At 42.6% G+C, this 23,697-nt stretch overlaps 1 protein-coding gene and 1 long non-coding RNA gene across 2 annotated transcripts in view; one reads left to right on the top strand and one right to left on the bottom strand.

The window, feature by feature from the left end:
• The window catches only part of DEPDC1B (DEP domain containing 1B), a 62,362-nt gene that overhangs the window by 23,585 nt on the left and 15,080 nt on the right, over positions 1-23,697 (top strand). Inside the window, exons 3-7 of the mRNA XM_037902848.2 lie at positions 871-1,006; positions 13,006-13,133; positions 14,685-14,815; positions 15,961-16,008; positions 21,760-21,900. Of these exons, the coding sequence (XP_037758776.1) occupies positions 871-1,006; positions 13,006-13,133; positions 14,685-14,815; positions 15,961-16,008; positions 21,760-21,900 (584 nt within the window). The remainder of the gene's footprint in view (positions 1-870; positions 1,007-13,005; positions 13,134-14,684; positions 14,816-15,960; positions 16,009-21,759; positions 21,901-23,697) is intronic.
• LOC122465990 lies at positions 369-10,930 on the bottom strand. The gene is made up of 3 exons (XR_006291167.1): positions 10,919-10,930; positions 6,830-6,834; positions 369-497 (listed from the first exon to the last, which is right to left on the bottom strand). It is a non-coding gene; the product is annotated as an uncharacterized LOC122465990 (long non-coding RNA).

The following is a 23,697-nucleotide window of genomic DNA, read 5'->3' as shown; positions in this document are numbered from 1 at the left end:
GCAAGGTCACACTTGAGTTACTATGTTCTGACTGGTGCTTCGTTGATCTGTGTGTATCAGTGGGAACATAATCCATGGTTCTTTGTACTGCTGTATGATTGATTGTTTCCCAGTGAATTGTGGAAAAACTTGTCTTTCCTTCTGGGAACACAGAGAGGGATTTGGGAAATCATTGGAGGACTGTCAGCATTCAAATGACTTGCATTGTGTCCTCACTGCAAAGGGAATGGGTTACCAGCTCACGTGAAATCTTTACTTGGGTTTTAGATTATAGACCAGTGATTCTCAAACATTTTTTACTGGTGACCCCTTTCACATAGCAAGCCTCTGAGTGCAACCCTCCCATCAATTAAAAATGTTTTTTTTTATATATTTAACACCATTATAAATGCTGGAGGCAAAGCGGGGTTTGGGGTGGAGGCTAACAGCTCGCGACTACCCAGGTAAGAACCTTGTGACTGCCTGAGGGGTCCTGACCCCCAGTTTGAGAACCCCTGCTATAGCCCCAGATAGCCAGCTAGCTCATGATGAAAGAACCACTAACCTAGAGAGAAAGTGTTTTGTATGTGAATGACAAGGATCTGAGGGATAACATCCAAGGAGCCCAAATTATCTCTTCAGTGAAGATATAATCTAAGAGGTGCAAATGAGTGACAACCCACCTGATTCAGTAAGAAAGCAGAATCCACTTAAACCTTTCGTAGCAGGATCAACATCTCCTAATGTGGAGAAGTATTCAGACATACTAGATTATATATGTGCACCCACATATCAAGTAATGTAGAAAGACACAGGTTGAAAATAGTAAATATAAAATTGCACAATATTTAGAAGCTTTTTTTTTGAAGTGTTATCTTTAATGTTATTTAGGTTTCCTCCTTCCTCACCACTGAAACCATATCCAACAAGGCCTCCATATAGAAAGGAAGTAATTAAATTTCCAGACTGGAATGTTCCTGAAGCAGGCACTTCCCAAGAACACATCCCAGTGAAGCCTCTCATGATGGTAAGATTTCTTGTTTCCAGTTTCTAAAATATTTGATATTCTGAAAGGAAAATAGGTAATGGGAAGGGATAAAATAAACTAACGATCTTTTCTTTTTTGATGTATAGTATTTGGCTGTAGAAAAATTGAAAGAAATAAATTTTTGTTATGTTGAGTTTTTGCTTAGAGGAAGTCATTGTTCTTTCATTTTTAATTATAGTTCATTGGTTGTTTTGATTTTCTCTCTCAGATGGGTTGCTTTCTCATTTGATTATTTTTATGTTCACAAATTACATTACAGAATTTACCAAGTACATAATTTAAAGGATAAATTCATAAATTTGAGAGGGTTCAGAGAAGAGCTACAAGAATGATTAAGGGAGTAGAAAACATGCCTTATAGTGATAGACGTAAAGAGCTCAATCTTTTAGCTTAACAAAGAAGGGTGAGTCCGTAAGTATCTACATCGGAAACAAATAGTTAATATTGGGCTCTGCAGTCTAGCAGAGAAAGGTACAACACGATCAAATGGCTGGATGTTGAAACTAGACAAATTCAGACTGGAAATATGGCATACATTTTTAATAGTGAGAGTAATTAACCATTTTAACAATTTACCAAGGGTCATGGTGGATTCTCTATCACTGACAATTTTAAAATAAAGAGTAGATTTTTTCTAAATGATAAGCTAGGAATTATTTTGTGGACGTTCTTTGGCCTGTGTTATACAGGACACAATGGTCCCTTCTGGCCTTGGAATGTATGAATCTATATATTTGACATTTAACTCAGGTACTAATGTATTGTAAAACAACAGCAAATTTGCTTCATTCCAGGATAAAATGGTCATTTTGTTGGAATTGTATCGCATGATTGTTTCACTTGAAGGTTGCGCAACCCTACTGGTTTTTTAAAACTCTTATAAAGCTACAGTTTTTATGGCTTCCAAATACTTGCTCACAATAAATGTTACTCATGGAGGAATTCCGCACCACTGTGGAATGCAGAATTGCCTGTTTTCCCCGCAGAATTTCTGGCCGCCACTAGGGGCCACTGGACTCCGTGGAGCCCAGCTCGCAGTGAGCAGAGCACCCAGACTGGCTGGGCTGGAGGCTGCACGCTCTTTGATCCTCATTCTCCCAGGGACAGGAGAGGGCCCGGGAGACCCAGCCAGCTCTGGCAAAGGGTGAGGAAGGTCAGGGCCAGGCCACACCACACCATGTCCTCTGGCGGAACAGTAAAGAGGTTGGGGAGGAGTAAAGGCTCTGGGTGTCCTGGTGTCTGGGCCGGGGACTGCCCTGCTGCTGGGCTCTGGGGGGAATGGGAGTGCAGGTGTCTGGGCTCTGGGGGCCCCACACTGCTCACTCCAGCAACCCCAATTGGAACTGGGTTGTTGTAGGGGTTTCTTTAACTCTCTGCTCCTGAGGGAATCTTTTTGCTGTTGTCTGTTTTGTTGACATACTTATTGACAGGTATTTTGAAATAAAATACCAAAATAATTGAAACTGGAGTGATTATATTGTTTTATTTTGACAAATAAAATATGCAGAATTTTCCAGAATTTTAAAATGTTGTGCACAGAATTTTTAATTTTTTGGCACAGAATTCCCCCAGGAGTAAAATATGCTGCAGCTATAGAGAGCGGTTGTGTTGGATTGTTTTGCTGTGTGAACTTGGAGGATCTCTCTGTTTTAATCCTTACCTGATCCCAGCATTTCCCAAACTGCCTCCCAGACTCCACATCATAAACATGAAACCAGTTGTGCTCTAGCTTGCATCCCTGACATATGTTGTTTAAAGGCCTGAGCATTTTACTTTATGCATCTTCATGTCTCCAACCCTCCTCTGGGCTAATCCTGTGTGTTTGCGCAAGCACACACTCCCCATGCACACTTTGGAAATAGGTGCAGATTTTGATAATATGATAATGTCTTTCTTACATGTTTTGATCAGTGAAATTGTTAACATTGTTGATATTTCAACTGTCGTTGGCATCTAAGTTATCATCCCTTGAAATTAATGGCACAGTTCAGGCCTCAGAGCAATTGTTTCAGGACTTCGTAAACACAGTCAGAGATCTCTGCTATTTTTAGCATGTTAGCTTGGGCAGAGTTAGCAGGTGTACATCTACTCAAGCTGGAAATTACAACTCCCAGCTGCAGTGCAAATATAGCCAAAAAGCTAATAGAGTTCAACCAATGCAGTGTGGGCATGGCGGTGCAGGCTAGCTGCCCAAGCACACCTAGGTATGTACTTGGGTGGCTAGCCTGAGGTGCTGTGGCCACACGGCTATTTTTGGCATGCTAGCTCGAGCAGAGCTAGTGCCTGTAAATCTTCCTGAGCTGGGAATTAAACCTCCCAGCTGCAGTGTAGACTTATCCTTCGAAGGTTTTCTTTGCAACCATTTATAGCTACACCCTATATATATATAAAAAATTCAGTTTTAAGATGGTGGAGAGCCATTGAGAGGTCTATGCACACACTGCTGCACCCTGCCTCCTTCCCCCCCCGCCCTACCTACTGCCTTTCTTCCATTAGGGTGCACCTTTCACTTTGGGAAATAATACCATAACCCATGCTATTGAGGCCATGTTTTTTACTCACCATTCTTCTAATCGGGGGCTAGATGGAGTTCCTTCTGCAGTTAGTCAGTAACATGGCTTAACTTGGTTACAGTTTTTGGATTTATGCAGAGTAGGACTGCCAACTTTTCAAGTTCTGCTCCTCATTCCCCTTCAAATGTCAGCAGTCACTCAAATAAGCTAATATCAATGAAACAAGCTATATCAGCCTGTTCCTTAAAGAAAGACAGGACAGGCATGCCAGTTGCTCTTGAATGCAGTGACAGGATGATAGCATCTTCAGTTTAATTCCTTTTTAAAGAACTACCAAAAAAATCTTGAGGCACAAGAGGAAAAGGCACATCCATTTGGAACTTCTGTAGTGGGTGGGAGATGTATTGTGAAGCAGGGAGGGTGGCAGATTAGCAAGGTCAGTGCATGCAGCATCACCCTCTGATGTACCTAATCAGATAAACTCATTCGTTACTGAAGTATGTGAGACTCATAGACTTTAAGGTCAGAAGGGACCATTATGATCGTCTACTCTGGCCTCCTGCACAACACAGGCCACAGAATCTCACCCACCCACTCCTGTAACAAACCCCTGACCTATGTCTGAGCTATTGAAGTCTTCAACTCGTGGTTTAAAGACTTTAAGGTACAGAGAATCATAGAATCATAGAATATCAGGGTTGGAAGGGACCTCAGGAGGTCATCTAGTCCAACCCCCTGCTCAAAGCAGGACCAATCCCCAATTAAATCATCCCAGCCAGGGCTTTGTCAAGCCTGACCTCAAAAACTTCTAAGGAAGGAGATTCCACCACCTCCCTAGGTAACCCATTCCAGTGTTTCACCGCCCTCTTAGTGAAAAAGCTTTTCCTAATATCCAACCTAAATCTCCCCCACTGCAACTTGAGACCATTTACTCCTTATCCTGTCATCTGCTACCACTGAGAACAGTCTAGAGCCATCCTCTTTGGAACCCCCTTTCAGGTAGTTGAAAGCAGCTATCAAATCCCCCCTCATTCTTCTCTTCCGTAGACTAAACATCCCCAGTTTCCTCAGCCTCTCCTCATAACTCATGTGTTCCAGTCCCCTAATCATTTTTGTTGCCCTCCGCTGGACTCTTTCCAATTTTTCCACATCCTTCTTGTAGTGTGGGGCCCAAAACTGGACACAGTGCTCCAGATGAGGCCTCACCAGTGTCGAATAGAGGGGAACGATCACGTCCCTCGATCTGCTGGCAATGCCCCCACTTATACATCCCAAAATGCCATTGGCCTTCTTGGCAACAAGGGCACACTGTTGACTCATATCCAGCTTCTCGTCCACTATAACCCCTAGGTCCTTTTCTGCAGAACTGCTGCCAAGCCATTCAGTCCCTAGTCTGTAGCGGTGCATTGGATTCTTCCGTCCTAAGTGCAGGACTCTGCACTTGTCCTTGTTGAACCTCATCTGATTTCTTTTGGCCCAATCCTCCAATTTGGACATGACATGGAGCCATTGATCACTACCCGTTGAGCCCGACTATCTAGCCAGCTTTCCATCCACCTTATAGTCCATTCATCCAGCCCATACTTCTTTAACTTGCTGGCAAGAATACTGTGGGAGACAGTGTCAAAAGCTTTACTAAAGTCAAGGAACAACATGTCCACTGCTTTCCCTTCATCCACAGTCAGTTATCTCGTCATAGAAGGCAATTAGATTAGTCAGGCATGACTTTCCCTTGGTGAATCCATGCTGACTGTTCCTGATCACTTTCCTTTCCTCTAAGTGCTTCAGAATTGATTCCTTGAGGACCTGCTCCATGATTTTTCCAGGGACTGAGGTGAGGCTGACTGGCCTGTAGTTCCCAGGATCCTCCTTCTTCCCTTTTTTAAAGATGGGCACTACATTAGCCTTTTTCCAGTCGTCCGGGACCTCTCCCGATCACCATGAGTTTTCAAAGATAATGGCCAATGGCTCCAGTAAGTGACCCGTGCCCCACACTGCAGAGGAAGGCGAAAAACCCCCAGGGCCTCTGCCAATCTGCCCTGGAGGAAAATTCCTTCCAAACCCCAAATATGGTGATCAGCTAAACCCTGAGCATGTGGGCAAGACTCAATAGCCAGACACCCAGGGTGGGATCTGAGTTCAAAGAATTCTTTCCTATCTAGTGTCCCATCACAGGCCATTGGGCATATTTACTGCTAATAGTCAAAGATCAATTAATTGCCAAAATTAGGCTATCCCATCATACCATCCCCTCCATAAACTTATCAAGCTTAGTCTTGAAGCCAGATAGGTCTTTTGCCTCCACTTCTCCCTTTGGAAGGCGGTTCCAGAACTTCACTTCTCTGATGGTTAGAAACCTTCGTCTAATTTCAAGTCTAAACTTCCCAATGGCCAGTTTATATCCATTTGTTCTTGTGTCGACATTGGTACTGAGCTTAAATAATTCCTCTCCCTTCCTGGTATTTATCCCTCTGATATATTTATAGAGAGCAATCATATCTCCCCACAGCCTTCTTTTGGTTAGGCTAAACAAGCCAAGCTCTTCGAGTCTCCTTTCATAAGACAGGTTTTCCATTCCTCGGATCATCCTAGTAGCCCTTCTCTGTACCTGTTCCAGTTTGAATTCATCCTTCTTAAACATGGGAGACCAGAACTGCACACAATATTCCAGATGAGTGTTAGGGGGCTTATTCCTTCACCCACTTACTTCCCTGGTCCTTCTCGCAGGAACAGAGAGCAACAGTACCCAAAGTCCAAAGGTGCAAACAATTCGATGTTTATTGGGGTGAACTTCCAGCAAGCATGATTCCAGTTTCCTTCCTTAGTGTCCCCCTTCCCAGCTCTGACACCACAGAGCCTTACCTGTGTCCCTGTTCCCATTCCTGCCCTTAGCTAAACATGATTCCAATTTCCCCACCCCCATTCCCTGTTCCCATTTCACACACCCATCCACTTCCTGATTGACTGCAGACTATATAGTAAAACTTGAGTTCTGCTTAGCTAAACCTTAACCAATCATTTTACTGAAATTTAACTAACCAATCCTAACATATTGTAACATGATTATGTAACCAATTATATCACACCACCTTAATTAGTTTACACCAAGCAAAATTAATTATACAGCAGACAGGAACAATCACAGAACCAGACAGAGATTATACAGACAAACAATAGCAAAGTGGGAACTATAAAGACAAAACAATACAGAAGTGAGGATTTCACATCCCAGCTATTGATAAGTGAGTTCTTGCCAGACAGGATGCTATCAAACTAAGTTTCCTTTTACATTTTCTAGGCACTTCCCTTTCTCTGGAGGCGATAGGCATTATCAGGACAGGACTGTATTCCTAACAGCCCCATAGCACCTTATTTCAATGTGACTAGTTTGGAATGTGAGGATGTGACCGGTCGCTTCCCAGCTTATGGCTGCTTCTGTTGCTTAGCCAAAGATCTTAGCCTAAGCACAGGGCCTCAGACTGTCACAGTAAGAGAAGGACCTTACACCGGCAGACAGTGATTTTGATTCTTTCTCTTATACCTCTATAACTAGCTAAGTGATAAGAATACACCTAAATTCTTAGAGTATAGGCCTTTACAGACAGGCCTGAACATCTGTATCCTAACAATGAGGTCTCACCAGTGCTTTGTATAACGGTACTAACACCACCTTATCTCTACTGGAAATACCTCGCCTGATGCATCCCAAGAACTCATTAGCTTTTTTCACAGCCATATCACATTGGCGGCTCATAGTCATCCTGTGATCAACCAATACTCGAGGTCCTTCTCTTCCTCTGTTACCTCTAAGTGATGCGTCCCCAGTTTATAACAAAAATTCTTGTTATTAATCCGTAAATGCATGACCTAGCACTTTTCACTATTAAATTTCATCCTATTACTATTACTCCAGTTTACAAGGTCATCCAAATCTTCCTGTATGATATCTCTCTATATTGGCAATGCCTCCCAGCTTCGTGTCATCCGCAAACTTTATTAGCACACTCCCACTTTTTGTGCCAAGGTCAGTAATAAAAAGATTAAATAAGATTGGTCCCAAAACCGATCCCTGAGGAACTCCACTAGTAACCTCCTTCCAGTCTGACTGGTCACTTTTCAGTATGACCTTTTGTAGTCTCCCCTTTAACCAGTTCCTTATCCACCTTTCAATTTTCATATTGATCCCTATCTTTTCCAGTTTAGCTAATAATTCCCCATGTGGAACCATATGAAATGCCTTACTGAAATCAAAGTAAATTAGATCCACTGCATTTCTTTTGTCTAAAAAATCTGTTACCTTCTCAGAGAAGGAGATCAGGTTGGTTTGGTACAATCTACCTTTTGTAAAACCATGTTGTATTTTGTCTCAATTACCATTGACCTCACTGTCCTTAACTACTTTCTCCTTCAAAATTTTTTCCAAGACCTTGCATACTACAGATGTCAAACTAACAGGCCTGTAGTTACCTGAATCACTTTTTTCCCTTTCTTAAAAATAAGAACTATGTTAGCAATTCTCCAGTCATACGGCATAACCCCTGAGTTTACAGATTCTTGCTAATGGGCTTGCAATTTCATGTGCCAGTTCCTTTAATATTCTTGGATGAAGATTATCTGGGCCCCCTGATTTAGTCCCATTAAGCTGTTCAAGTTTGGATGTGGTAATATCTACCTGCATATCCTCATTCCCATTTGTCGTCCTACTATTATCCCTAAACTCCTCATTAGCCTCATTAAAGACTGAGGCAAAGTATTTGTTTAGATATTAGGCCATGCCTAGATTATCCTTAACCTCCACTCCATCCTTAGTGTTTAGCGGTCCCACTTCCTCTTTCTTTGTTTTCTTCTTATTTATATGACTATAAAACCTTTTACTATTGCTTTTAATTCCCTTTGCAAAGTCCAAATCTACATGGCTTTTGGCCTTTTTCACTTTATCTCTACATGTTCTGACCTAAATAAGGTAGCTTTCCTTGCTGATCCCTCTCATCTTCCACTCCTTGTAGGCTTTCTGCTTTTTCTTAATCACCTCTCTGAGATGCTTGCTCATCCAGCTTGGTCTACAACTCCTGCCTATGAATTTTTTCCCCTTTCTTGGGATGCAGGCTTCTGATAGTTTCTGCAACCTTGACTTGAAGTAATTCCAGGCCTCCTCTGCCTTTAGAGCCACAAGTTCTTCCGTCCAATCCACTTCCCTAACTAATTTCCTTAATTTTTTAAAGTTAGCCCTTTTGAAATCAAAAACCATAGTCACAGATCTATTTTTGTTTATCCTTCCATTTAGTTTGAACTGAATTAGCTCATGATCACTCGAACCAAGGTTGTCCCCTACAACCATTTCTTCTATGAGGTCCTCACTACTCACCAAACCCAAATCTAAAATGGCATCCCCTCGTGTTGGTTCAGCAACTACTTGGTGAAGGAATCCATCAGCTATCGCATCCAGGAAAATCTGAGCCCTATTATTATTACTAGCACTTGTCCTCCAGTCTATATCTGGGAAGGTAAAGTCTCCCATGATCACACAATTCCCATTAGTATTTACTTCATTGAAAACATTAAAGAGGTCTCTATCCTTATCCAAATTGGATCCCGGTGGTCTATAGCACACCCCAAGCACTATCCTAGGGGATGCTCTAGTAGCTTTTTTCCCCAATGTGATTTTTTGTATCCATTCTATCACTTCTTATTTCTTTACAGTCTACCTCATCATTGATATACAATGCTACTCTACCACCTTCGCCCTTATTTCTGTCTTTCCTAAACAGCACATACCCTTCAATACCTGTAGTCTAGTCATGACTACTATTCCACCATGTTTCTGTTATCCTTATATCTGGTTTCACTTCCGGCACCAATAGCTCTAGTTCCTCCATTTTGTTACCTAGGCTCCTCACATTCGTGTACAAACATCTTAATTTTTGCTGTTTGGCTTCTTTCACATTCTTTACCCGATTAGGCGCAGATATTCTACCGCCAGTATCACCTATTAGACTGGTATCTACACTGCCCTTCCTCCTTATGTCCATTCTCCTACCCACGGCTGTTTCCTTTCTTACTTCGTTTTCTTCCCTCTCAATGCTAAAATCCGGCGTGGAGATTACCTGGACATCTCCCAGTCATCTCCCCCAAATTCCTAGTTTAAAGGTCTCTTAATCAGTTGTGCCAGCCTCCATCCTAGAAGTCTATTTCCCTCCCTACTCAGGTGAAGTCCATCCCGAGAGAACAGTCCTCTGTCCATGAATGCTTCCCAGTGGCCATACACCCCAAAGCCCTCCTTATAGCACACTGCCTGAGCCATCTGTTGATTATCATAATCTTGTCACACCTTTGTTGCCCTTCTCTAGGAACAGGCAGAATCCCACTGAAGATCACCTGAGCCTCGATTTCCTTAAGCGTCTTCCCCAGTCTGGCATACTCTCCCTTGATACTTCCAGCGAGAATCTAGCCGTATCATTTGTTCCCACATGAAGGACAATCAGTGGATTCTTTCCCACTCCCGTTCGGATCCTCTTCAGCTTCAGGTCCATATCCCATATCTTGGCACCCAGCAGACAGCACACCCTTCTGTTCTCTGGATCCGCTCTTGTTACAGGCCTGTCTATTCTTCTAAGTAAGGAGTCTCCAATCACGTAGACCTGCCTTTTCCTGGTGATGGTGCGATTCTTCGATCTATAACCTGTTCCCTCTGGCTGCAAGTCCTCTCGATTCCTATTGTCCCTTGCAATCCTCTGCAACCCATGCTGTATCCTCCTGGGGCTCATATTTGGTGTTGTTATCTCCATTGACTCCTCCCCTCTTCCTATAGGACTAGCTGCTCTTCTCTTCTTCCTTGCCCTCTCACCTTCAGTGACCACCTACTGTGCCCCTTCTTCATTTTCCAGCTCCGCAAATCTGTTCCTGAGCTCTATTTCTCCTTCACTAGCCCATCTTTTCCGCTGCCTGGTTCTCTTAGTCATATGCCTCCCAGCAGTCTCTCCTCAGCATTCTTTGGTCCTGCTTCCATCTGCAAATCTGAGTTTTTCACTTCAGCCTCCTCATGTCTTTGCTTCATCATCTGCTCGAACCCCCTTCTAAACTCAACCAGAGTTTCCACCTGCCTCTCCAATCCTCGGATCTTTTCTTCCATCAGCTCTATCAGGTGGCAGATGAAACTCTTTTTAGGTACCCCCTCCAGGATCATGTGCATGCCGCAGCTTCCACATGCAGTCATCTTCATTGTGTTTTCCACTGCTTGGGTCACTACCACTGCTGCCTCTGTATCTGTCACAGCCTTCTCATCTAAGTCCTGTTAGTCCAGGAAACACAAACCAAACCAAAACACCACCACCCAGAGCAAAACAAAGCCCCAACGAGCACCAAACCACTGCCAGAGCACCACACACTCCCTTCACTACCCTGTTTGTTCCTCTGCCTGGCTCTCTTAGTCTTCCCCCCAAACTCCCCTTGCCAACTCCCACTCAAACTCCCCTGTTTACAGCTCTGTTTGCTGGCTCCTGTGCCGCTGCAGCTGTCTTAGGTCAATCGTCCGCCCAGACCTGTTAAAATAAAGACCACTCCGTACAAAGCAGTTGTCATCTTTTAGGCTAAAAAGGAAAAACTCCTAGTAATTAAGAAAAGTTGCTATTTGGTCCCTTCATACTAACTTTGATTATTAATATACAGTATCCTGACACTCCCACCAGTGCATACTGTTTCACTTGGGTTCAAAGGGTGACCTCTGTGTGGTGGTCATACAGTCTTTCATTCTCTGCTGCTTCAGTTCTATCCTTTCAGTCAGGATAGAAATGACTATTGGCATCCTAGTTTTTGTGAAGAACTAGCTTTGCTGGGTCTCCTCAGTTTTACCTATTTGCATTCGTTTTCTGTCTGCATTACACCTGCTAGGACTTGCTACTTAAATCGCATCAGCATGCACAGAGCCAAGCAAGATGAAGACCATGAACTGGTCTACACAGCATGGCAAAATGCATCAGAGGGGCTGCCCCATGTAGACCCTGCTGGCCTGCTCTAAAAGGTACCAAGTTTGCTTTAACATAGTCCTGTTTGAAACACATTCAAGTGCTTCACAAGTCATACCCCTCTAGTGTGCTTTGCCAGTACCGTGTACATAAGACCTGAGAATGACTCTCTCACCTGGTTGTTCTTTGGGAATTCTTACAAGGGTAGGGGCTGTTGTTAAATGCAAATGTATGATAGAATAAACCTTACACATGATTGTAATAATCTTTGTACAAAGTATGCTTTATAAAGTATCATTTGAAAACTCAGTTTGCTGGTCAGTATTGTCCTGGTAAAATATGTGTGGCCACATTGTATGTGAAGTTATAAGATCCCCCTGTATGTTATTAATGGATGTTCCAAACCCCGCAGCTCTTCCTAGGCAGAAGTCAGGTCTTGCCTTAATTTACTTTTAAGTACTAAACAGTGTCATCAAGCAGGGAGGGAAAACAAAGGAACTTCAAACAGGTGAAAAAAACCAGTAGCTAATATCATTCCCCTTAGATTCTTTGTCTCCTTGGTCTCAGCTGTAAATGTTTTCAATTGTGGGACTGAAACTATAAAAAGAAGGGACGGGCATCCCTCCCCACACCCATTACATTCACTGCATCTGAAGAGACAGAACAAGTAGCCACTGGATTCTGTGGGGAGGGATCCTGACCAGTGTGTTCAAGTTGAAGGGGCTGGGCAACTCTATTTGGGGTAACAAGTTGTGTGGATATTATTCCCTTAATGGAATAACAGGCTCAATATATCTGTACTGTCCAGGAGAGGATGGATAGTACAGGACATAGGTTTCTGGGGGGAAATCTGGGAGTGTGGTGGGGGTAATCCCGTGGTCGTCTTTAAGGCTGGTAAGAGCCAAGTTATGGCTGGCTGGCTGCAGCACACACAGACAAATTTGGGAGTGACTTACATGCTAGAGCAGGGATGGGAAAACTTTTTGTCCCGAGGGCCACATCTGGGAATAGAAATTGTATGGCGGGCCATGAATGCTCACAAAATTTGGATTGGGGTGTGAGAGGGGGTGAGGGCTCTGATTAGGGGTCCAGGCTCGGGGGTGGGGCCAGAAATGAGGAGTTCAGGGTGCGGGAGGGGGCTCCGGGCTGGGGTGCGGGGGTAGGGGGGTGAGGGCTCCAGCTGGGGATATGGGCTCTGGGGTGGGGCTGGGGATGAGGAGTTTGGGGTGCAGGAGGGTGCTCTGAACTGGGACCGCAAGCACTGCTCTGACATGGGCTCCTTCTGCAGCTTTGGACAAATCACTTAACTGAGGCAAAGATGCTTCCCATCTATAAAATCTAAATAACACTTACTGCTCACGGATTTTACGAGCATTTGTTATTGTTCATAAAGTGCTTGGAAGAGGAAGCATGCTACACTGTGTAAGGGCTATACTATTTTATCATTGAAAAAATCGGTAGGTGAAGGAACGTGCTCTTTTTTTTTTTTTCTTTTGTAATACAGAATTCTGAAATGTGGTTCAAACGTCACAGTATAGCAATAGGAGAAGTACCAGCTTGCAGACTTGTGCACCGCCAAGAGTTAACGCAGGCAAATATAGAAGAGATATGGAAATCCATGACGCTATCACAGTAAGTGTGTTTGTGAGTCCTCCACCTTTACACTAATGTGTATAGTGGGCCAACAGTCTCACCTTCTCTGCTACCTCTCATAATTTCACCCATTCTTTACTGCTATACTGCCATTAGGCGTATACTTGCTAGACTAATTAGACTTGCTTATTATTTGACTATCAGCCTGTGATTTGTGAATAATCTCTTTTGTATTTAGCAGTTTTAACAATTCCTCTTTCTATGATACTATATAGCAAATTTTTCTGTATGTGTTTGTGTTGTGTAGTGTGGTGAAATCTTTCTCCTCACTTCTCTTTCCACGATGGTAAAATTCAAACAGCTCTTCTGGGAACATGAAATCCTAAAAATCACTAATAAAAGGTGCAGTCATATAATATCAGGGTTAGAAGGGACCTCAGGAGGTCGTCTAGTCCAACCCCCTGCTCAAAGCAGGACCAATCCCCAATTTTTGCCTCTGATCTCTAAATGGTCCCCTCAAGGACTGAACTCACAACCCTGGGTTTAGCAGGCCAATGCTCAAACCATTGAGCTATCCCTCCCCTGAATGTTTAGTTTGAGGACATAGGAAATGGAAGATCTGATCAGCTGGGTGAAAAAAATTCTACAAGCTTCCTACATATAGAAATAAGCTGTAAAATTTTAACAATGAGGGTAATTAACCATTGGAACAGTTTATCAAGGGTTGTGATGGATTCTCTATCACTGGCTATGTTAAAATCAGTATTTGATTTTTCTTTTTAAAATGATATGCTCTAGTTCAGTAGTCCCCAAACTTTTTACCGTGCACCCCACTTACACCTGTCTGTGCCCTCTGCCCCACAGGATCCGGGGCCGAGGGGATGGGGGGGTAGCTGGGGTTGGAAAGAGGTAAGGAGGCTGAGGCTGGGGCTGGGGGCTGGGCCCCAGGTGCGGGGCCAGGAGCAAAGCTGGATGGCACTCCCTCCCTGCCCTCCGTGGGGGCTGACCCGGGCTCCAGCTGTGCCCCCTAAACATTCCTTAGCACTCCCCTAGGGGGGCGCGCCCCACAGTTTGGGGACTTCTGCTCTAGTTCAAAAGGAATTATTCTGGAGATGTTCTATGGCCTTTGTTAGATAGGAGTTCAGACTAGATGATCACAATAGTCCCTTCTGACCTTGTAATCTATTAATCTATATTCTATTATTATTATAGGCAATCCAACATTAATATCCTGCACAATGTAGGGGGCTGTCTATTTTGTGTGTGTGTATGAATTTTATATATATATAATTTTTTTCCTCTGGTTAAAAAATACACTGGCTGTTTGACAACACAGGTGGAACCTAACCAATAATGTTTATAGTGTAAACTGTTAAAATGGCATGTTATTTTTATGAGATGAACTGGATATACATCAATGAAATGTGCAGCATGAAAATATTAATGATCAAATACGTACTTGAAACTGCCTCAAGCTTCCACACCCCAAAGATGACAAAAACAAACAGAAAGGAATTAATTTAAACAAGTGAATCGTTCCCAGTTTGTTTTTTAATATAGATGATGTAAACTATTTATTTATTTTAACAGCTTGCAAAAAGATTTGGGCCTGGATTCTCTGGATGAAGTATTGGATACAAAGCTTGTGAACCCAAAGCATATCATCCACAATGTGTACAATGTCAATAAACAGGGCATTGTCATTTTGGAAGACAAAACAAGTGAGTGGGCTGGAGATTTTTATTATGTTTTTAAGCCTTCCTATGTTGATTATAGCTCTTTTAAATTATTTTTTTTCTTTTAAGGCTGTATTGTTGGCTGTCTTGGGGTCTTTTAAGACTTGTCTACACTGGAAAGTTTTTTCCTTTAACTACACCTGTATTATTAAAGTGGAAATCCCTCCCCTAGTGTGGACACATTTATACCTGTAGAAAAGTGCTTATACTAGTATTGATTATTCCAGTTCAGGAAGCGAAATAGGCTATGTTGATATAAGGCACCTTTATATCAGTGTAACTGCATCCACACTAGGGCTTATACCAGTATAAATATATTGATTAAAAAGACAACCCTAACTAGCGTCTTTATACTGGTATATCTTTTCTAGTGTTGACCAGGCTTAAGTCAGCCACTAATGGCCTTTGAAGAGTCCTACCAGTGTGAATCAGTTTTTGTTTTTTGCCCTGATCCACCCACAGGCAGTTCAAGGTTTCAAGATGCAAAGGTACTTGAGAGTGAAGGTGGAAGATTTTCTCACTAACACAAGGTCAGGGCTCCTTCATCCTTCTCCTCCCTTCACTCTAGGTGTCAGAGGAGTTTATGCCTTTTCCTACTGTCACATCAGCCCCCTACAGTACTTGGGCTTCCCTCTGAAGTACCTGGCACTGGCGACTGTTGGAAGACAGGATACTGGGCTAGATGGACCTTTGGTCTGACCCAGTATAGCCATTCTGACGTTCTTATAATGTCTCTGAAGCATCAAGACAGTATATTCTTAAATCTTCCACAATTTCCCTGTTTTTGACTGAAACCTCCAGCCAAACTTTATATTTTAAAATTACTGTTAAAAATATATATTTTGATGTTCTAGGGGAAATGTCTCAGTTGAAATTTAGATGTTTGCCACTGTTTCATAAACTACTTTACTGCTATGTTTCTCCATAAGATTGGAGTAGTATAAAATTTGGCCAGCGGCATCTAAGATAAAGTGTATCCTTGGAGTAGCCCAACTGGCAGTATTTTAAGGTGTTGGAGAACTGTAATCTAAACCACATTTACTGAAAGATTTTGAACTTCTCTTGTATTATGCCAGACTGTTAACTGTTTTAAATTCTCATCTCTTCTCCACAACCTCCCTTCTGAGAAGAAGAGCTACCTCACTGGGTACTGTCAGCAATGAAGTGTCTAGCAAATTGTAAGTATATCACCAAATTCTAATAAAAACAAAATTGAAGTAACTCCTATCTCACTTCACCAAATTCATTTTAATTAAAGGGTCAGAATTATGTCCTCTGATTCATATCCTAGAAAGTAGAGATGGAAAAGATCTTTAGGGTCATCTGGTAAATACTCTTGCCAAAGCAACATATTTCCTGGAGTATATGAAGCTGTTTTGCTTTTAACTATTTAGGTTTCATTTGTGACAAATCTCTGTAAAATGGTCCAATGACCTTTTTGTAGGCATGTGGCTATAAAAATGTAGTTTTGTTATAGCAGGTGTTTATGCATATTGAGATTCAGGAACCATGTTATTTATGGATGGCTTAGCCCCATGTAAATTAAAGCAGCAGTTGGAGTGAAAATAAATTAAGTTACAAAAACCCTCAAAACAAACAAAACTGACTGTGATGGTGATTGTGAAATGCTCAGGGAGAATAGGGAGGCTACAGAAACAGAAATCGCAATAATAATGGGGGATTTCAGCTATGCCTATATTGGCTGAGTATATATCATGTCAGGATGGGATGCAGAGATAAAATTTCTAGACACTGTTAATGATTGCTTCTTGGAGCAGCTAGTCCTAGAACCCTCAAGGGAAGAGGCAATTCTTGTTTTGGTCCTAAGTGGAGCACAGCATCTAGTCCAAGAGGTGAATGTAGTGGAACCGCTCAGTAATAGTGACCATAATGCAATTAAATTTAATATACTTGTAGGGTGGAAAATGCCAAAGAAATCCAGCACTCTAGTATTTAACTTCAAAAAAAAAAGGGGGAACTACACAAAAATGAAGAAGCTAGTTAATTCGAAATTAAAGGGAACAGTCACAAGAGTGAAATGCCTGTAAGCTGCATGGAAATTATTTAAAAACACCATAAAAGAGGCTAAAAGAAAATGTGTGCTCCAAATCAAAACAAACAAATAAATAAATAAGCAATATGAGTACCGAAAAGAAAAGAAAAAAGCTCCATGGCTAAACAATAGAGAAAAAGAGTGGTTAGAGACAAAAAGGCATCCTTTAAAAATTGGAAGTCAAATCCTACTAAGGAAAATAGCATAAACTCTGGCAAGTCAAGTGTAAAACTATAATTAGGCAGGCCAAAAAAGAATTTGAAGAACAACTAGCAAAAGACAGAAAAGCTAATGGCAAAAAATGCTTTAAGGACATCAGGAGCTGAAGCCTGCCAAACAGTCAGAGCGGCCACTGGACAATCAAGGAAGACAAAGCCATTGCAGAGAAGCTAAATGAATTCTTTGCGTCAGTCTTCACTGCAAAGAATGTGAGGGAGATCCCTGCCTCACAGCCATTCTTTTTAGGTAGCCCCTTTCTGCCGGCTGAACATCTGAGCCGTATCAGGAAGCTAGAGAAGCAAATAAGAAAGGGTATGTGCTGTGAAATCCTCCCTTCCTCTGTGGCCTCTGACCATGAACACAGCTTGGAGGAGCCTTATGACCTGACCATGGAAAAGGACTGAGAATGGAGAGAGCCGTTGTTGCAGGAGAGGAAAAAGGACTGAGAGGTGCATTTGGAAATGCACCAGGACATCATGGGTTTGTTCAGGTAACAAACTCAGATGTTGCAAAGCATTATTGACCTATGTGCCCAAAGATCCAGTATTCAGTAGCCTTTCCAAAATCATGGTTGGTGCTCCCTTCACACCCAACATAAAAGATGACAGCATGGTGTACATCCTTATCCCCGACTACTCCATGCCGGCAGACAACAAGGAGAAGCATAGCTATATACCAACTGTGAAAATCCCAGGATCAGCCACAATACTTTATGCTGAAATAATTTTTATGTATATGAACATAAATGTTCATTGTTTACTTGTGTTTTTTTTACTGGGGGTTTTAAAGTATGGTTCATCCTGTTAGCGTTGCTTAAAGGTTTGTACCTTATATGTTTGCACTTTAATTTTGTTGCCTGTTTTTTGCACACAATAAAGTTTTGTTTTTGGAAACTTACTGTATATTAGCTTATACCAAGCATTATAGACGCATTATAGAATTTGATAATGGGAGGCAATAACCGACCAGTATTTAAGCTTCGTTACAAGACAGACTATTTCATAAAAGTGTCACACAACTCTATATTGTGGCTGACAAAATGTTTTTTTAAAGCCTCCCTCAGATGTATAGCTGTTGGCTCTTCTAATAGCCCTTGTGTCTGGCTATTCAAATTCTGCAGACAGCTTGTCCACCTCGCCCCTCCATCCTTGCAGTAGCTTTCCCCCCTTCACTTCACAGCAGTATTCAACATGCAGCTATACTGCTGATCATGTTTCTCTTGCTGAGATCCAATCTAGTGAGTAAACAATGCCACTGACCCTTCAGTCTACCAAAGGCACATTCAATAGCCATTCCGCATTAGCTGAGCTGGTCGTTGAATCTTTCTCTGGTGCTATCATGGTATTCTTTGTATGGCTTCATGAGACAGGAGAGCAAAGGAGTAGGTTGGGTCCCCCAGAATCACTATTGGCATTTCAACATTGCTAATGTGAATGTGCTTACTAGGGAAGAATGTCTCTGCTTGCAGCTTTTGGAAAAGTTCTGTATTCTTAGCGATGTGAGCATCATGTGCTTTCCCTGATCAGCTCACATTGATATCACATAAGTGTCCATGGTGATTCACTTGTCTTTGTACAACCACAGAAAAGGTATCCTTTTCTCTTGATGTGCTTGCTGGCAAGGGCTCATGCCAGAATAGGGCTTTGTGTGCCATCTATTGCCCCATTGCAGTTTGGGAACCTCACGGCTGCAAATCTTATCTACCATTTCCTGCACATTTGTGAAAGTCACAGTCCTGTCAGCAGCGTACACTTCATAGCTCTATACACTTGGATGACAACAGCATCCAGTGTGGATTTTCCGACTCCAAACTGATTGACCTGTGACTGATAGCAATCTGGCATTGGAAGCTTCCAGAATGTGATCACCTTTTGCTTCTCCACTGTCAACGCAGCTCTCATTTTGGTGTCCCTGCGGTGGAGGTCTGGAGTGAGCTTAGCATGCAGATCCAGGAATGTGGCCTTTCGCATCCCAAACCTGCATTACAATGTGATTCCACTAATCAGTGCTCATTTGTTGGTCTCAGAAGCAGCGATTCAATGTGAGGAGCTGCTCCATGAATGCCGTCAGCAACCTGGCATTTTATTTACTGTGATCATCGGCATCCAGTTATTGTTGTGTTTGAACATCTCCATATTTTCCTCATTGCATACTCGGTTGTTGTAGTATTCATTCAAGTTCTGCAAATACAGGAGAATCATGTGTCCTGTAGTAACAAAGGTCATTTTAACTGCACTGAGCTCTGCAGGATCCATGCTGCTTCCAGAGAGATGGCAGAAACTAAAAAGTGGTGTGTGGGACTGTGGAAGTTTTTTTTTTTTTGAAAGGGTGCATAAATAGAGAAAGTGGCATAGATGGAAACTTCTGTGCTGCCTTCAGAGCTGGGCGGCTGGAGAGCGGCAGCTGCTGGGTAGGTGCCCAGCTCCGAAGGCAGCACTGCCTCCAGCAGCAACAGCAGCGCAGAAGTAAGGGTGGCAATACCATACCATGCTACTCTTCTGCGCTGCTGCTGGCTGCCTGAAGATGGGCAGTGGGAGAGCAGTGGCTGCTGGCTAGGTGCCCAGCTCTTAAGGCAGCGCTGCCGCCCGCAGCAGTGCAGAGGTAAGGGTGGCATGGTATGATATTGCCACCCTTACTTCTATGCTGCTGGTGGTGGCAGTGCTGCCTTCAGAGCTGGGTGCCTGGCAAGCAGCCACTGCTGTACACTCTGCCTTCAGAACTGGGATTTCACAGGGGAGACCAAATTTCACGGTCAGTGACGTGATTTTCGTGACCATGAATTTGGTAGACACTTAATTATGATAAGTGTTAGGCAACCTGAGCTACAGGATGGCTTTATAGCTCTGTCTATAATCCATACATGAGGTGTGGTGACCATCTTTTTTATATATTTTTTTGAAAGCAGAATAGCTTGTTTTGAGAGTGGTGCTTTGAAATGAATAGTATGTAGGATGCTGACCGTTCATATGGATGACATATGTCCAAGGTTCAAATGTAGTGACAGCTGTGGTAATTATAGTCATTGTAACCCATCAAGGATCAAATAAATGTCTATCAATTCACTGTTTGAGAACTAAGGCTTAGAAAAGTCTGCTGCTTTGAATGTGTGTGTACTGATGGCTAAAGTGTTTCTAGCCGTGGAGAGTAACAAAACATTGAATCTTAAAGCAGGGAATGTTACCTATTGTACTAAAATATTTTTGCTATATGTTTGAATACTACCCATCTAGATGTTTCAGTACCTTCATAAAAAACCCGTTAAAAGCAGAATTGGTATTTTTATCTCTGAGGTGGTTCCTTTTCCTAGCAAAGACTAAGAAGCCATTTTGAATCTCATAGTTTTGCAGATGTCTGTCATAAGCAGTCCCTGTTTGTATGTTCAAGAAGCACTACTACAGCCAACTAAATTTAGTGAAGAAAATATCAACTTTTGGGTTTTTGTTTCTTAAATCTGATATTTTTTTCCCCTCCATTTCAGTTAATTGGCTGTAGTAGCACCTGAAAGTTCAGACCGAAACTGCATATGTCCTCAGCAAAAGCCTGGGAGAGGAAACCACAGCAGAGGTACAAATATTAACTCTGCTTTAACGTTTGTGTCTGAAATTACTGAGTGCGTTTACATAGGTAACAGCTATTAATGAATTTATTTTGAAAATAAAAATCATATCAGTTGCAGTTAGATAATACTGATTAATGTCTTGCTCTTTCCTTCAATTCCAGAATGATCTTAGTAAGCTATGTCTACACCAGCACTTTTGCCGGTATAACTTATGTTGCTCAGAGGTGTGAAAAAAAACACACCCCGAGCGACATAAGTTACACTGAAGAACACGATGTGACAGGAGAGTGTCTCCTGCCAACATAGTGACCACCGCTTGTTGAAGATGGTTTAATTATGTCAACGGGAGAGCTCTATCCTGTTGGCATAGAGCAGATACATGGGAGATTTTTACAGGGGTGCAGCTGCACTGGCCATCTGGTTCATATTCCTATGAACATGTAGCATTTGGAGATAAATGCTTATACTATCTGAAACCTAATTAAGTAACAACTTCAAACATTCATCTCTCATTGCATAGCATTCTAGTACTAGTGCATTTCAACCAAGGGATGTAAAACTTGAGAGTAATACTTTGATTAAAAGAAGGCATTGTGTAGAGCAGTGTCTGAGGCCCCCTGGAGGGCCGCGAGCAGGCGTCTGCCAGGCAGGGCCAGTGTTAGACTCACTAGGGCCCAGGGCAGAAAGCTGAAGTCCCACCGCATGGGGCTGAAGAAGAAGCCTGAGCAACTTAGCTTCCTGGGGGCCTCAGGCAATACCCCCTAATGTCAGTCCTGGCTTTTATATGCAGAAAACTAGTTGTTGTGGCACAGGAGGGCCATGGAGTTTTTTATAGCATGTTGGGAGGGCCTCAGAAAAAAAAATGTTGAGAACCCCTGATGTAGAGCAGTAAATAGCAAGGAGTGGACTCATTTTAAGGGCAGTAAGAACTGTATGGGTATTTTTTCACGTATTATGTCTGTTTTCACTCGATTAGTTGCAGTTTGTGTAACTATTACTTCGAATAATTAATTTAAATTTTTCCCTTTTGAAACTTTGCTTGTGTTGGCTAGAAATGAAAATAGGTGACCCTGTTTGTGGTTTCATTTCCTCTCTTAGGGCCCAGTTGTTCAGATTTGAAGCAACCTACATACTTAGGATTTGAAAGAGATGTCTTCAAAACAATAGCAGACTACTATGGCCAGATGAAGGAACCTCTGCTCACATTTCATCTTTTTGATGTTTTCGTCAGTGTGTTAGGTAAGTTGGCTTGTAATATAATAAATAAAAGAATTGTGAACGATTGTGGCTTTTCCACCCCATTGCCACAAATTATCTTAACTTTTATAAAGATTTAACAAGTCTCTCAAATTTTTTTTAATGTGGTCCTTCCACTGTAGCTAGAAATAGAATATTCTAATACTTAAGTGTATTTTGAAAACTAAGACAACACAGTGCTATATTACATATCTTAAGTTGTATCATGAGGCTGAAAGCCTTGGACCAAGTTTTTAAGGGTATTGAGGTGTGGCTCCACTCAGCATTGCAAGGCCTGAATGACTTAGATAGCTAAATCTTATTGTCGAAAGGGGCTCAGCTCTTAAGTTTTATTATTGACTTTCTCTCTGTGCACTCTGTATACATTTGTGCATGCTTTTACTAGCTAGTATTAAATTCTCTGTTTAAAAAATCCTATTCAATTAAAATCTTCCCTGTTCTTTCACACACTTTTTGTGTGTGTGTTACTTCCATTGTACATTGTATTTCACTTCACACAGCACTGACAGGGTTTTATTTCACAGCTGCAGTACTCTTCACAAATAGAATACAACCCCCCCCCCCCACACACACACACACACTTCACTTATACCAAAGTTTATGTGGAAATGAAAAAAGTTTTGCACACTTCCAGTTAAAAGTGACTTATGCACTTTTGAAAATAGGATGTAGGCAGTACTGAAAGTTTTTACTCCAAGAGCACAATATTCTAGTAGCTGGCCTTTGGAGAATCTTTGTTCTATATGTAACATTGAGGAGGTTGCATTTCCATCTTCTAAAGAGAACCTGGTCTGTAGTAAAATATAATGGTTATGTATCATAAGAAAAATTCTGTGTTGTGGCAGAAATGTATAGTGTGGTTTTTAAAAGTTTATTAGGAATATTGTTTTCTACAAATAAGGGTACTGGAGCCAATGTTAAAGCTTGTTATTACTAAGGATATCTGAATAAATAGGCTTCAAATCTTATGCCTCCTGCGGAAAGCCTATCCCTGTGAGTGACCCGCACTCCAGCTGTCTAAAATGCTTGGGTGAGACTTATATACGAAATCACTGTCAGATCTGCCGTCAGTTCAAGCTGCGAACGAAGGAGGACTGGGAGGCCAGTTTCACGTCCCTCCTGATGGAAGCGGTGCTCAGACTGGCTTCGGAGCAAAGCCGGTCGGACTTGACACAGTACCTTGGTGTCGATATGGAGTGCTCCTCCTGCTGCATGGCACCGTTCCCCATCACTGGTGCTGAGAAAGAAGCATGAGAAGCAGCGGTGCAAGAGAGGGCATTCCCTGGGTCTAAGAAAGGACAAGCCCATGAAGCGGAGTGGAGTGCAACCTGTGTCTGGACAGTCCTGCCCCCGCTCCACAGATTGCACCACTGACTCTGCCCCGTTGACAGGCTCTGTTGAGTCTGGTGTGGGACCAGCTGTTGGCACTGGGGAACATCGTGGCACCAGCAGGATTGTGGTGCCGTCCACCAGGGAGGTGTTCGTTGTGGTCAAGGACTTGCTGGCACTTTCGGTACTGCCGTCGCCGGCAGTGCAAGAGTCGGCACCGGTGGTGAGGGTGAGCAGAAGGAAGCATTCTGCCCTGAGCTCTCATTCAGTACTGGAGTCCTTGTTACCGTCTAGAGCAGGGGTGGGGAAACTTTTTGGCCTGAGGACCACATCGGGGTTCCGAAACTTTATGGAGGGCTGGGTAGGGAAGGCTGTTCCTCCCCAAACAGCCTGGCTCCCACTTCCTGCCCCTGACTGCCCCCCTCAAAACCACCGACTCATCCAGATCCC

Source organism: Chelonia mydas, chromosome 5 (genome assembly GCF_015237465.2).
Source record: "Chelonia mydas isolate rCheMyd1 chromosome 5, rCheMyd1.pri.v2, whole genome shotgun sequence".
Lineage (NCBI taxonomy): Eukaryota > Metazoa > Chordata > Testudines > Cheloniidae > Chelonia > Chelonia mydas.
The sequence above is the reverse complement of the archived record's forward strand: the minus strand, read 5'-3'. Positions and strand labels throughout refer to the sequence as shown.